The sequence below is a fragment of the Antrostomus carolinensis genome, unplaced genomic scaffold (genome assembly GCF_000700745.2).
Source record: "Antrostomus carolinensis isolate BGI_N321 unplaced genomic scaffold, ASM70074v2 scaffold48469, whole genome shotgun sequence".
In the NCBI taxonomy this organism is placed as follows: Eukaryota; Metazoa; Chordata; class Aves; order Caprimulgiformes; family Caprimulgidae; genus Antrostomus; species Antrostomus carolinensis.
Window position 1 is genome coordinate 355 of NW_010340180.1, and position 14,909 is coordinate 15,263.

The following is a 14,909-nucleotide window of genomic DNA, read 5'->3' on the forward strand; positions in this document are numbered from 1 at the left end:
TGGGAGGAGAGGCGTCAGGCTGGCTTTGGGATAATAAAATAAAAGCAGTGCCAGGCAGGGGAAAGGAGGAAGGGAAGGGAAGGTGGCCTGGCTTGCTGTCGATGGTCGGGCAGCCCTTGTGCTCCTGGCTGGGTGGGTGGGTGATGTCCCCCTCTGGGTGACGTAACTCAGAAGGTGGCTGGAGAGCCCCGAGACAGCTGAGGACGTAATTAATGCAAGCGGTCTGTCTGTCTGTCTATCTGCCCGGGTTTGTTTACAGTAGAGCACATCATGCTGGGAGCGGGCTGGGGCTGCCGCTGGGCGCTGGGCGAGGGGCTACATGCGGCCCCTGCTCCCGGGCAGCTGGAGCGGATCCAGCCTGCGTGACTCAGAAGGTGGCTGGAGAGCCCCGAGACAGCTGAGGACGTAATTAATGCAAGCGGTCTGTCTGTCTGTCTATCTGCCCGGGTTTGTTTACAGTAGAGCACATCATGCTGGGAGCGGGCTGGGGCTGCCGCTGGGCGCTGGGCGAGGGGCTACATGCGGCCCCTGCTCCCGGGCAGCTGGAGCGGATCCAGCCTGCATGGCCGGGGATGATGGACGTGACATGACCTACAAAGGCTCTCCCATTGCTAATCTCTGTGGCAGAATTTCCTCTTTCTCTCTCTCTCTCAGTCTGGTAGTTGTTTTTTTTCCCTTCATCTGAGCACTGCAGGGTTTTGGCTTCTCAGAAGTGCCAGGTGAGGGAGAGAGAGCAGGAAATATGTTTATTTTTTAATTAGGCACCTACTCTGCTTTGGAGTGTCTCAAACACTGTCAGGTCGCTCACCGAGCTCAGCTCCACGCCCCACAAGGTCTCCCCACACAAGGAGTGCTTCCTGAGGACTGGCGTCCCCTTGGGACCCTGTGTTGTTTCCCCCCACCTGTCTGACCTTGACAGAGGACAGGACGGGATTTAGCCCAGAGACTTCACTTGGCTGTGGAAATTAAAGTCCTTTTGCAGGAGCTGGAGGTGCTCCAGGTCAGTGGTCCAGCAAAGGAGTCTGGCCTGGCTGTCACGGTGCAAGGCTACATGTGCACCTCTTCTCTCCTGAAATACAAATTCCTCTCCTGCTTTTCTACTGGCTTGGTCTTGTCTGTCCTCCTGAGTATCTCTCCCCCTGCAAAGCCAGGGAGCCACAAGCTCACTAGAGATGTTTAGTTGTAGTTTTGGTATTTTTTTGAACTTGGGACCAAGAGGAGTCCTCATGGGCATTGAAGTCCTATCTTAGGCTATCACAGGCATCAGACCCTTTATGGCCCCTTCCATAAATCGGTTGAACTTTGCTGAAAAATGACTAGTTCATGTTTTTTTTGCCCTTCTCAGTCCCTCTGGGAGAGGGTTCAGTGGCTTCAATGGTCAGGACCTTCCACCATAAATCTATTGGTGGCTGGATTTTTATCCATTTGCTTTTGTGCTCTTGTGCCCTTCAGTTTAAATGTGCTTTTCCCTCCCTGGTGTTTTCCCCTGGATATATTTATAGCCTGTGGTCACATCTGCACTTGGCCTTTCTATTGCCAGGCTCTACGAGCCAAACTCTTCTGGTGGCAAAGGGCTCTCCCTCCCTGTGGTCTCTGTGAGAGTCCTTCCTTTCACGCACTCTGGCATGCACTGGAAGCACCTCGCCCGCCATCTCCTGAGATCTCATTTGCCTTTATCCTGCTCATGGCATGGGTGGTCAATCATCTCCTTGGGGCAAGCTGGAGGCTCCTTTTAGCCCATTTCACGTGATGAGCTTTCACTGAGAGCAGAACTTCTCGTGATTTCTTCCCCAGGCAGTGACATTGTGCTCAGGTCATGCTGCTTTTCAGCGGACTTTGTGATGGCACAGAGGTGCGTATGGCTTTCTACCAACAAGCAGCAAAACTGGCTCCTGCCCATGGAGTTTGCAGCCCAGTTGAGATGGTGGCAGATCTCCAGAGAGAGCTGCAGGATCAGGAGCAGATGGGGTGACTGAAGGTTATTTATTTTGCTGCTTGCTGAGGAGGAGATGGGATAGATTTGACAAGGAGGATGCTAAACTATGGAAAGAGGTTAGCAATTCTGGAGCATCTGTCCACCATGGCGGTGTTGTGAGGCAGCTCAGGTTTCTTGGCTGCTTTGGAGGTCAGGCACAGCAGAATAAGTATGCATCTCCCTACAGAAGGGTTGCCTGGCATGGGTGCTGGCGAGTGGTGGTGGTCCTGCAGAGCACCCGTGCCAAGTTTCAATATTCAGCTTCAGTGTGAGCCATTTCTCTGCTGCTGCCTGCCCCCGATACACTTGCCTGGACAAAACAGCACCTTGTAGTGCAGGGAGGCAGCCCTGTGGAGCAGTCCCTCCTGAGCATCTCTGCTGAGGATGCTTCCAAGGGCATCTGGATCTTGCAGTGAGGGGACTTGTCCAGTCTGGCTGGACTGAGGCTTGCACAACGCATGCAGTGCACTGCTGGAAGATCCTGGAGGCTTCCCCAACTCCCTGTAGGGAAGGGCCAAACAACTCCCTCCCTATTCCTAGTGGTGAAGAGAAGACAAGCGATTTGCCCTGTTGTGATGGGTGGCTGGGGTCAACTCCAAGTCCTGGCCTTTCAAGGCATTGCTCTATGCTGTGCTGCTTTGCTTGCCACCGGCTGCAACTGGAGGCGTACTCTGAGCAGAGCTGCATCGCATGGCTGGTGCCCTCCAGTAGAGAGGACATGGGTGCATAGGTGGGTTTTTTTAACCACCCTGCCATATAAACCTGCTTTCAGCCTACTTAGATGACCCAACAGCTGGAGCTAGTGGAGCTACAGCTGGAGCTAGTGGAGCTAGGTGACCCATGCCGAGCTGGAGCTGTGCTATGGTACGGGGCTCCAGGATCATCTTGAAATAAAGCATACTAATAAAGCACGTCCCTGCGCAGTCCTGGTGCGCCCTGACTCACAGTGCTCTCGGCAGCCGGCGCAGGGGAGCGGGGAGGCTCCTTTGCGACCCGCAGGCGTTGGACATAGTGCTGGTTTATAAATAAGTAAAATGTTAATTGAAACAGGTTGTTCCAGATGCTCCTGACTGCTTGGAAACCTGCTCACTGGAGAAACTGAAGCGCTGCTCAATGTAAAAGCCTAACAAGGCAAAAGTAACTTGCAGTTTGGAAGCAGGCCCAGCTAGGTGCCTTGAGTGAGAGTATTTACAACCACAGTCGCGCAGACAAAGCAGCCCATTAAAACTTGCCACATGGATTGAGACACTAAATCTCTCTCTGACGCAAAGGGCATTACCCTTCTGGAGGGAGGTTTGGTGAGGAGAGGCACTGCCTGCCCTCCATCTCCACCTCCATCACTTGCTGCCATTGCCACCACATGCTCTGGCTGGTGGGAGCACACAGACCTAAAAAAAATGCTGCCAGGATGGGAAATGTTGTCCCCTGTCTCTGCAGGCACAGCATGCCCCAAGCAGCTCCAGCTGAATAGGCAAGGCAGGAAGGATGGGAACTGCCTGGCCATGACAGGCTACCTACCACCTGTGAGCTGCAGGACAGGGACAAGTCCTGGCATGGCAGGGAGCCCCGTCTCCTGCCTTGCTGGTGGGTCCTGACTGGCCATGTTGACACCCTGCTTATGACACCCTTTGCCTCTTCCTCACACGCCACCCTTCACCATAAGGAAAGAACACCCGGTGTGGGCTTGCAGTGGCAGTTAAACTGAGCCTTAGAGCCCAGGGGCCACATTCCTCTGAAACCAGCTGCAACCTCCACCTTCTTTGTGTCCCAGCTGAATTTAGCTGAGATGTTCCCTGTGTTCAAGACCATAGCTCATGCTCTCTGCCTCTGCTCCTCCATGTGATTTTTGCCCCAGCCACCATGCTTGCTGGCTGCATGCTTGCAAGATATGTTGGTGCGTGATCAAAAAATCATGGTGGTTCAAAGTACATGCTTTGAGTCAAGCCCCAGGTATGGTTCTTCATGGGTTTCCCTTCCTTGGCTTGGCTTTAAAAGGGTTTTTTGGGGATCACTATCACTGGGATTGGATGAGAGGCCACGTCAGAAGACAAGCAATAGATGTGCAGAGCCATGGGGTGATTCAGGGTTGGGTACAGCAGGTCGCATTGTTTCCAGCATAGCATTTCCAGGAAAGATCTTGGAGCAGGAACAAATCTCTCATTAATGGCATTTGCAGATAAAAATCTGAGAAATAGCACACAGGAACCAAAGGCAGTCAGAAATATGATAATTCTATGTAATCTGCTATTTCACAGCATGAGAGGCACACGGGTGAGGAGCAGAGAAATTGCATGGAGATGAGACATGGCTAAGATGAGACATGGCTAAGATGAGACATTTGTGGCAAGACAAGACCACAGAGAGTACTAGTGTGGCTGTGAGAGGAGCAGGTGCAGGTGGCAGTGGATGCGGTCCTCCATCTAGGTTGGCACAGCCAAGCCAAGGAGGGAGAGATGTGTTGCTATAAAGAAAACAGAACTCTTCCTCATGGAAAAAGATGTGACTTTTGGGCGGTCACATTGCTGAGCAGACACCTGACGATGTAGGGACCATCTGGAAAGCCCAGAAGGACCTGGATACCACCATGGAGTGTGGCCATGGGGAACTGTCACTAGTAGCGGTGGGACAGAAGATGCTGTTTGATCATGGGAAGAGTGTGAGACCCGTGGGACTGGGTGGAGTTTCCTGAAGTTGTTCTCTGTGACACAGCCTCCTGTTACACCAGTGGGCATCTTCCCATGGCAAAGCTCTTTCTCCCTCCCAGGGGTGGCAGGCACAGATGGCTGCTCAGCCCAGGCCTGGCTGCCATCAGAGGCTTCCTGGCTGGTGGCTCCCGAGCTGCCCCAGCATCACCCAGGCCTTGGACTGCTCTGTGGGGGGAAGATCGACCTGGGCATGGGTCTGGCAGGAGGAGGAAGGGTTAATGCCTGGCCTGTCAGCTGACAAGCCACGTGTGAAAAAAAGCTGGCTGGCCAGGAAAGCCTGTCCTAGATCCCGTGGCAGGAATTAGGGATGCAGAGCCTTTCTCCCCTCCATCATCTGCTCCAGCTCAGCCCCGGCTGGGGAGCTGGTGCCATGTTGCTGCTGGCCAGGGAGGGTGAGCTGGGAGGGAGGTGCTGGCATACCCATGCTTTCCCCCCATCCCATGCTCAGGGGCATCGGGTACAAATGGGTACTGGGAGGCTGGCCCCCTCCAGCACCCACACAGGGCTCCGACACGCCATTGAGACCGTGGGCAGCAGTTGTTTGCTGCCTGCATGGTGCTGGCTGGAGGAAATAAATAGAGGCTGCCTGTTTCCAAGCTGCCAGTCCCATGCGTATCAAAAGCTGCATATGTTTCCTTCAAAATGAACTAAATATAAGTAGATATAATGATGATGATGATAATAATAATAATCCATGTCTGTGCAGGGCTCTCCAAAGCTTTCCAGAGACTGCGTTTGCAAGTGGCTGAATGAAAATGAAAGTCAGATCATCTCTGCCAGTTTATCGTTTGCACTCTTCCCCACTCTTGCTTTCTTTTTAAACAGATTTATTCCTGGTCATTACCAGATTAGACACAGAAGAGGCTATTGCTTCATCCTGCCTGAGGTGGATTTGATTTGAAGTCTCATGAGAAAGATTATGTCACCAAACTATTTCCTCTCTATAATAGAATAAAAAGGGGGTTTGGGAGAGGGAAAGGCAACATGCGGTGCGACAGAGCCTGTGACCGGAGGGCACCACAGTGAGCACAAGCAGGCGGCTCCACAGTAAACCCCCTTCAGTCTCGTCCCCGCAAAGTCCATCATGGGGATCTCGGGGGTGAAGTCAGGAGGCAGCGTGACAAATGCCTGGGATGTGGCACAGGAAAATCCTAGCGCTATGCCAGAGGCTGGCCGTGCTGTGCATCCATCACATGATGCTCAGGAGCATCTGATGCATGGCTGGGAATGGGCAGCGCGGTGGAAAGCCTCACATGATGCTCAGGAGGTTTCGCCTGGCTTTCTGCAGGGCTGAGCCTGCAGTGGGGACGTGGGAAGAGAGCGGAGAGCCTCTCCTCTAAGGGTTCATCTCTTGCCTTTGCATCTGCAAAATCAGATCACCTAGTTCAGTGAGAGGAAAAAAAAGGTCTTTTATGGTGGGACGCAGCCTTTTGCCTCTTCTGCACTTTTCTCGCTGTAGTAAGCCCTTACATGCCTGCAATGGCCAGCACAAACCCCTTGAGAAACCGGGACAGGGAAACTCTCAGCCTCTCTCATCTCCTCTCTGCAGTGCTTAGCATTACGTTTGTTTTGCTGTGTCTTTCAGCAAGTTGCTCTTTCTTGGTCAGCTTTGTAGAGTGCCTGGCTTTGGCCTTCATTTAGCGTCTCGTAGTTCTTTGATGAAAACAGAAGTCTAGGGAAATCACTGCAACAACCTGTATGGATGCGATGTTGGTCAGCTCTTCTCCACGTGCTGTTTTCTGTCCTTTTTCTTGAGCATAGCCAGATAGAATATAATAGAAGAAGAATAGACAGAAGAATATAATAGAATAGCCAGAAGAATATAATAGAATATATTACTGCTTATTAAACGCACACCTCCAGAAAGGCCGCACACCTGCCCAGTTAACTGCTTTATTGCTTTTATTGCTCTTGAAGACTTAAGGAAACACTCTCAACCTAAAAATCTAGTTACTTCAAGTCCTGTAAACTGACTTAAACAGCTTCGCTGAAGAAATGGGGCCACTGGGGCGCACAAAGCCGGGGATGGATGGCTGGTCGGTGTTTGTTGCGTAGCTTAGGAAAGCAGCTGATGATCTCTCTCGGCAGAGTGGAAGGATGGGCTGCGTTTGGATGCAGTGCTTTGCGTCCACCTTCTGTCTGCCTTCAGACAAGTCACTTCCCTGCATCTAGGTGCTCAGTCAGGAGAAGACTCCTGCCATCTTCTTCTCAGCTCCTGTTCGCAGCTGGATGTGTATTTTGGACCATTGTATTAGTGGCTGTAGGCAAGACCTCGCGCAGTGAGGATTAGCTATGCCAACAGGCATTTTTTCAGAAGTGCTGCAGATGTGATGGGATCAGGAATGTAAATACTTCATCTTTGCAGACTTGGTGCTTTGTTTATAATCCAGGCAGCATTCATACTGCACCTGCTGCCTGGATCATCTTTGTACCAGCACGGATTGTGAAATCAAGGAAACAAAAAATACTTGCTCTTTCTAAGATGACTTGGTATGTCTGTGAGCTTCTACCCACTCACCCTGCTACCAACAAGTAGCTGCCATGGATTAAGTGCAACAGTTCCTCTGGAGGGCTGCGAGATCTGGGCTCTCATAATTTTTTCTAGAAAATTGTTTGTCTGTGCACCTGTCGCAACATCTTCTGGGTGCAGACATTGCAGGGATAAAATGGGTGACGCTGCCTGTCAGCAGCAGCAGCAATCGCCTCTTCTCTTACTGTCCAGCTCTGCCTGTTGGTCTGAAACCTCTGGTTTGAGCCTGCCCATTCTTGCCCAGTCTCTGTTATCCAGTCCAGCTCAAGGCTTCTGTGCACAGCAGATCCTCACGGCATTTTGCTGGTGAAGGATGGTGGTAGGCTTGCAAAGGGAGCAAACCCTCTCCGCTGCCACTAACCTTGTCCTCTCTGCGGCACTAGGGAGTGGAGCACGGACCAGAGCTGGTGTCAGTGGTGAGGGAAACATGGACAGAAGGAGACATCCCATAAGCTACTGTGCTTTGGTCCGTAAAAGGCTTTCCTAAGGACAAAGAGTGCTTTGGGGTGGCTGTTTCAGGACATTGAAGATAAGCATCTACAGTTACTTGTTGTCCTGTTTTTGCTAGGATAGAGTTAATTTTCTTTTTAGTAGTTAGAATAGCTGTGTTTGGTTTCAGTGTTTCAGTTCAGATTTGTTATGAGAAGAACAAGTGCTCACTCTACTCATGAGTGAGAATATCCTTAGTGGAATCTCCCCAGAAAACTCCTAAGATCATCTTAAATCAGATGTTTGCCAGTAAATCATACCTTGGGCACCTCCAGGCTGTGAAACAGGTGGTTCTTCTTCATAGGAGAGAAGTTGTGGCGTCTTGGCTGACTGAAGATGGAGAAAGGAAGTTAGGAATGACACCTCTGCTTGAAAATTAGGGAGAGGGAGACATCCCTCTGGTCTCATGACTCTGAGCTATGTCTTAACAATGTGCCAGGTCGTAAAGGTATGAAGGAGCAAATGAAAGAAGGAATTATTCTGCTTCTTTTACTCACAGATGAGAGCTCTTCTAGGCCAGCAGCAAACCCAAAGATAAGAGCAGAAGGAAGATGTGTATCAGGATATGAGGAGAGTAAACAGAGGTGTCTCTGGGGACAGGCCATTACAGAAGTTCATTCATCCCAAATGAGTAAGCAGAGACTTGCAATACAGCTTATTGCAAGGGTTGACCTGACTCAGGGAATCAACATTTTACCAGTTTTGAGCCTAAAAGCAAAACTGAACACCAAACTAATCAGCTTTTGAGGCTGTTTCTCATCTTCCAAAGAGAAAATACACTTTCTGTCTAATGCTATGGAAAATGGGGCGCCCACTTTATAATCCCAATATGTGGAGGTTGGTACTTCAGGTGGCAGCATTGGCACTGGTCACAGCCTCGCATTGGGATGTCACTTCAGGGGTCTGTCAGCTCCCCCTCAGGTTAGAGGAACATGGTTCCTCTGCCAGTGTTCCCAGGCAGGCCTGTCAGCCCAGCCTGTTGTGAAAGTGTGCGAGACTTCCCACTGAAAGAGCCCGGCTGTAATTGTGTGCAATTTTGCTGATTTCCAAACCATTCAGGCTGAAATTTAAAGACCAGACCTTTGCTTCAGGCAGAAGAGATTTTTATTTAATTTTCACCCTCAATTTCTGCAAAGAATGATCAATCTCGTTGTTTTTCAAGAAGAAGGAGGACAAATCAGTTGTTTTACCTCTAAGCTTAAAAAGCTCTTGTGACCTTTCAGAGAACCCATACAGTCCCCACGCTTAGGAGGACCAACTTCCAGCTTTTTTAGTGTGCTCTGGTGTGTCAAAAATACGCCCAATCTCAGCAACCCAAGTGTGACCCAGTTATGAGCCTTGGGGTGGATACTTGTTCAGGTTTGGCAGCTGAGACATGATCAGCATTGAGTGTCTGCCCAAGGGCTGTTTGGGACTGGGAGTAAGGTTTTTTCCTCTGGTTCTTGATGCCACAGGTCAAACAGCAGAGATCTGTGCTGTGGATCACAGGCATCCAACTCCACCGATGATAGATGGTGTATTGGGTTGGCATCAATCAACAGTTAAATTTCCCTGCACTAACAAAGCTGATTCTCCACTTTCTGGGTTGTCTGCCGTGTCCTCTTCTGGTGCTTGGTTGGGTTAAATGGTACTGGGGTCCTTCTGACCTAGCAAACCCTCAGACCTACCTCCACTGCCTGCGGGAAACTCAGCCACCTCATCTTGTGTGCTGCTTCTCCTTGGGGATTGGGTGGTGGTTCCAAGGGTGCCAGGCTCCTGTTGCCCAGAATGCCCCAGTGACATCCTAGTGTATGTTATATGTATGTTCACCCCATGCTTGAGGTCCCATTTCCCTGGGGCCCTCGCAGGCAGCCTGTAGACGGGCTTTTCCTATTGAGGATCTCAAGATGCCCTGCAAAAAAAAATCTGTGTACATGCTGCCTTAATCTTCCCTTCTTTCTCCTGTGGCTGTGAGGGGAAGCTGTTTATTTGAGATGCAGAATGGGGCTGCTGTAAATAGCTCTCTGCTCTGGTGAACCTGCTGCGTCAAAGAGGGACAGCCTTGCGGCAGGCAACGAAGGGTAAGCCTGTGACTGAAGATTAGATCAGCAACTGCGGATTATGGCATTTCTACCTGGACTCATCCTTAATTCTACCTGATTTAAAATAACACGCAGTGGCAGTAGCGGTGACGGGTAGAGAGCTCTGTGGTGGCCCTGAAATCCCTGGGGAAGGTTGGAGGGTGTTGGCGTATGGGTGAGTGGGCAAAATGATAGGAAGTGTCATGGGCTGGGCTGATGGAAAACTGGTAGACAGGTGTGTGATGTGTGGGGAGATGGGAAGAGTGGGAACACAGCAGAATGGAGCTGCAGAACAAGCAGGGCTGTGGATTGTGGGAGGGTGGATGAGGAAAAGAGCGTAGTAGTTGGATAGATAAAATTAGTGAATAAATGCATGGTAGAAACAATGAATTCCTAGAAGGGAAAGGAGTGGGTGGGAGAATAAGTGCAGACTAAGAGGATCTCCACTACTTGGAGCCCTTGTACGCAGGCAACCACACCAAAACCATGTCCCAATTTACATTACATGTCTCCCCTTGTGTGTCTGCGGGAAGCCACTTTTACTCCAGACTGCGACTGCTTTACATTGCTTTAGATCAGGTGGATAAAAAGGCTCAATCTAAAAGTGTCCTATTTTAAGTTAATCCTCAGAAATAAAATGAGACCATCTTCCCAGTAAATTGCCCGTGGCTACAGCCTAGACAAGGCAGCGGGACGGGAGATCAGCAGAGCAGAGAGGTGCCTGCGAAGGGTGTCTGTCCCCTGCAGAGCTTTGCTTCTTTGTGCTGGTCCAGAGAGATGGGGCTTGCACTGATGTGTCTCCTGCTTCCCTGCCCACCAGGTGTTCTCCATCGTGGTGTTTGGCTCCATTGTCAATGAAGGGTACGTGAACCGCCTGGATGAGACACAAGAGCACTGCATTTTCAACCGCAATCACAATGCCTGCAACTATGGCATTACCGTGGGTGTCCTCGCCTTCCTCAGCTGCCTTCTTTACCTGGCTCTGGATGCCTACTTCCCACAGATCAGCAGCGTCAAGGACCGCAAGAAGGCAGTGCTCTCAGACATCGGAGTCTCGGGTGAGCTTCCTGGCCAGTTGGCCGTAGTGCCCCGCTCTTCTGTTGGCAAGGGAGAGGGAGGGAGCTTCTGCTTCCTTGCTGGCCAGGTCCCTGCCAGCAGAGAGGTTTTTGGGTTCCTTACTCTCTCAGACCTTTCCCTTTCTCTCTTCTCAGCCAATCTGGCTGATGCCTCTCTGCTGTTCTCCATAGAGAGGAGAACTCAGGGAGCTCAGGGAGCCCTTTAGGATCAGCAGGTCTTGCCTTCCTGCATGCTTGTGCTTGCTAAGGACAAGTGTTGATGCCTCTAGGGATGGTACTTCCTTCCTTTCCAGCTTCAGGTGATTGAACCCTATATATTTTAACATAAAAAAACATTGAGGGTTTCATGCAGGCTGACTAAACCAGTCTTCCTAGGTTACCTGGCAATTCCCCATGTGAATAGCTGTGCAGGACCTCATCCAGCTCTGAGGCTTACTCTGACTTAAAGTCAGAACTCTCCATCCCCAGTAGTGTGTTGAAGTGAGAGAGTGATGGTATGTGTGTATGTGCATCTGTAACACCAGTCAGCAGCATCATGAGGAGGTGCTTTGCTCTTGTGTTGTCATCCTGAGTTGCTCTCCTGGCTTCCTCTGGCCATACAGGCAAACTTCTCCATGTCAGGGTCCCCCCACGGTTTGTCAGAGGGGCCAGAGAGCAGGATTGGGTGCAGCATCGGAACTTGTTTTGGACTTCTGGTTTGCATGTTTGTTCAGGGTTAGCCCCTTGCCCAGCAGCCCTGTGTTCAGCTAACAGGAGAAGGGGAGGGGGAAGGACTGAGCTGTGTTTCGCTGCCACTTAGGAATGCCCATTTCCCTCACTGCCTGGTATCTGGCTGCGCCTGGCAAAGAGGGTGAGTCCGCTCCTCCCACCAGCTGCCAGTCTGGACTGGGGGCTCCCAGCTCCCTTCACCCATTCCTGGGGGTCCAGGAGCAACTGCAGGCCTGCTGCTTCCCACTCTTTTGCAGCTCCCTTGGAAGGAATTGCTCTGAGTTTGTCCTTGCAGGACTGAGCTGCAAAACACTGGCTGTTTCAGAGAGCCCTGGTGATTGCTCCTGTGCTGGAAGCCCTTCAGGCTCCCTCCCAAGGCCAAATGCAAGTCCTGTGATCAATCCAAACACAAGCAAATGAACTCTCCTGAGGTCCTTTCTGCAGACACCTATTGTCACGTTGACAATGTAGCCATCAGCAAGCTTGACAGCTTGCTTGGGCTTAGACAGGCTGCACAGTCAGAGTTTGGCCCAGTCTGCAACACACTGGTGGGTCTCATAGGGTTGAAGTTTCCAGAGAAACATGATGTATTTATGGTCTGTTCACACATACCTTCTTGATGTCTCTCCTCCCCTTCCTCTTTGGCATGCTGCTGGTGGTCTATCCCAGCCTTTTGGGCATTCCTCTGGTTCGTTGGCTTCTGCTTTCTGACCAACCAGTGGCAAGCTTCAAAAGAAGAGGACAACCCAATGAATGAGGGAGGGGATGCAGCCCGAGCAGCCATCACGTTCTCGTTCTTCTCCATCTTCACCTGGGTGAGTACAGCAGCTGTGATGTTGTATCCAGTGTCCTCTGCACTTTATTAGCTTGTGGGGAATGGAAAGTGACTGGCTAAGAGTGATTCCCTCTGAGATCTCAATTCACATGTCTCTGAGAAGAAAAAGCAGGAGGGGAGGTGGTTAGGAGGTAAGCTTGGGAAACAAGGACTGGAAAACTTACATGGAAGAAGGTGTTAGAGCATTAATAAGCACAATGGGAAAGACAGTCCCATATCCCAGCGAGGAGTGCCCTTGACAAACCTCTGATATGACCTTGAACAAGCCAGCTCCCCATGCATCATTTTCCCTGTGCATCAGAGGAATTTTAACAGCATTTTCACCTCACAGATGCTAAGCAGAGAATGGAGCTCCAGGCCAGGGATCGCACCCATCTGCCTCCCTGCTTTGCTCCCATCACATGAAATGTCATCAGTGGCCACAGGAGGCTGTGATCAGCGTCCCTCCAGGCTGTCCCTCTGCACCCAGGACCACAGCACTGCCTCACTGGGTCACCTCTTAGGAAAGCGATGGTGCTGTCTGTTAAGACTGCCCTTTCCACAGCAGTTCTTTATTGTTAGCTTCCTGGAAAAACTGTGGTATGCAGTATAAATATCCCCCACAGTTTCCTCTTGTCTCTGAAAGCACTAAGCCCGAGTGAGTTTGTCTGAAGTGACAGGACAGCGCCAAGCAGAAAAGCATTTTAGGCCAGTCTCCATGCATAAGTCCTTGTGGGTTTATCTTCTCCTCTCCCTACAGGCCTTAACGTTGGGCAGAGGCCAGGTAGGAAGGGTGCTGTAAGACCATAAAGCTGTCAGAGGGAAGGAGGGCTGCAAAGGGTTGTGTGGTCAGCACCCTTGCCAAGGTGACACCAAGCAGGGCAAAGGACAGCTGTGTGCATGTCCCCACCATGAGCTGTGTCCCGCACTTGAGTGCTGCCAAAAGCCCCTTGCAAGCTCCAGCAGAAAGTGTGACCAGGAGCAAGGCTTTTGCAAGGGGTCCCTCAGGACCCTTTTTGAGGTGCCACCACCTGCAGTGGTTCTCCCTGATGCATGGGCTTGTGAGTGGCTAAATAGGCATCCTCTTCCCCTGGTTCCTTGGGGTTTTAATTTCAATCAAATGCTCTGGTTTGCTCTTCCTTACTGATTCTTCTCCCCACACCCCTTTCTCTCCTCACAGGGCTTCCTCACGTTTCTGGCTTTCCGGAGACTCAGAGACATTACTTTTCAGGAAGAATACAACACCCTGTTCCCTAACTCCCCGTCCTTGCTGCCATAGTGCCCCTCGCTGATGGGGGAGTTTGGGGGAAGGGGTAGAGGGATGCAGCTGGAGGAGGTTACTGAGCAGAGATAGTTCCAACGCCCCAACCATGAGTATGTGGTCACTGCAGGGCACAGAGTGGGAAGAACATGAGCCATTGAACTGGAGTGGGGTGTCCACTGAACGGAGGATCTCCCTCTGGGGAGTTGGAACTGGCAATTTCTTCTCCTCCTCCTCTGCTCCCTTCTCTCCCTCACCTGTACCCTAACTAATGCTGCATAACACCACTGTGCCTTTCTTTTGATGACTGCTCAGACCTAATACTTCAGCGAGGAGATGCCTCTGCCCCACCACTTAATCTCCTCCATTTCCTCCCAGCCCTCATTCCCCACAAACCTCTCCCCCTGTCACCTGCTAGACTGCTTATGCTCTGGGACAACAAGCCATGCCTGCTGGGGTCCGCAATGCTGAACTCTGTGCCTGGGCTCCCTCAGTCCACCAAAGGGTGTCTTGCCTGCAGTGCCTGGGGCAGGAGGCAGCAGTACACTGGCTAACCAGTCCCCTGGCCTGGGAAGCAGCCACCTTGCCTCCTACTGCTCCTTCCTAAGGTCTTTGCTACACCATGCAGATATCGGCCAGTGAAGAGGTGACAGGGGGTGACCACTACCTCGCTACTCCAGGTCAAATCCTGCTCTCCTTCCTGGCCTCTGCAGGCAAAACAGCTGCATCCACCCAGACTGGCAGAGGAATCTTCTGTGGTGTTGCTGAGGCAGATTGCCTTCCCAGGGGCAGGAGGGGCTGAGTGGGATAACTACATGCTAACTGAGCTTCTGCAACCTGTGCCACATGGGCGAAACACCACCACTGGGCAGGAGGTGCCCAGCACACTCTGGAGACAGCGGGGAGCCCTGGCAGGCTGCATGCAGCCAGCTGGGCTCGCTGCCATCCCTGCCCAGCCCTCCTCCCTCCCGGTGGGCTCTGCTTTCTGGGGGGCAGCCTGAACCTCCGTGCTCTCGGGGCTGTTTCGCCAGTGGTCTGCCAGGCGGGCTTTGCACACTAATCCGTAACCACTACTAACCCCACTTTTGTTTGTTTCTCTTTCTCGGTGTGCTCCCCCTCTCTTTCTCCCCTCCCCTCTCTGTTTCCCATCTCTTCCCTCCACTTCCTCCCTTAAAGGTGGGCCAGGCGTTCCTGGCGTATCAGCGCTTCCGTCTGGGTGCCGATTCGGCCCTCTTCTCCCAGGACTACATGGACCCAAGCCAGGACTCCGGCATGCCTTATGCTCCCTACA

General features: G+C 51.6%; 1 protein-coding gene across 1 annotated transcript in view; it reads left to right on the forward strand.

The window, feature by feature from the left end:
- Positions 1-10,579: 10,579 nt before the first annotated feature.
- Positions 10,580-14,909, forward strand: part of LOC104531249 (synaptogyrin-1-like) — a gene marked incomplete at its 5' end in the record, with an annotated part of 4,629 nt that continues 299 nt past the window's right edge. Inside the window, 3 exon segments of the mRNA XM_029087010.1 lie at positions 10,580-10,817; positions 12,213-12,358; positions 14,795-14,908. Of these exon segments, the coding sequence (XP_028942843.1) occupies positions 10,580-10,817; positions 12,213-12,358; positions 14,795-14,908 (498 nt within the window).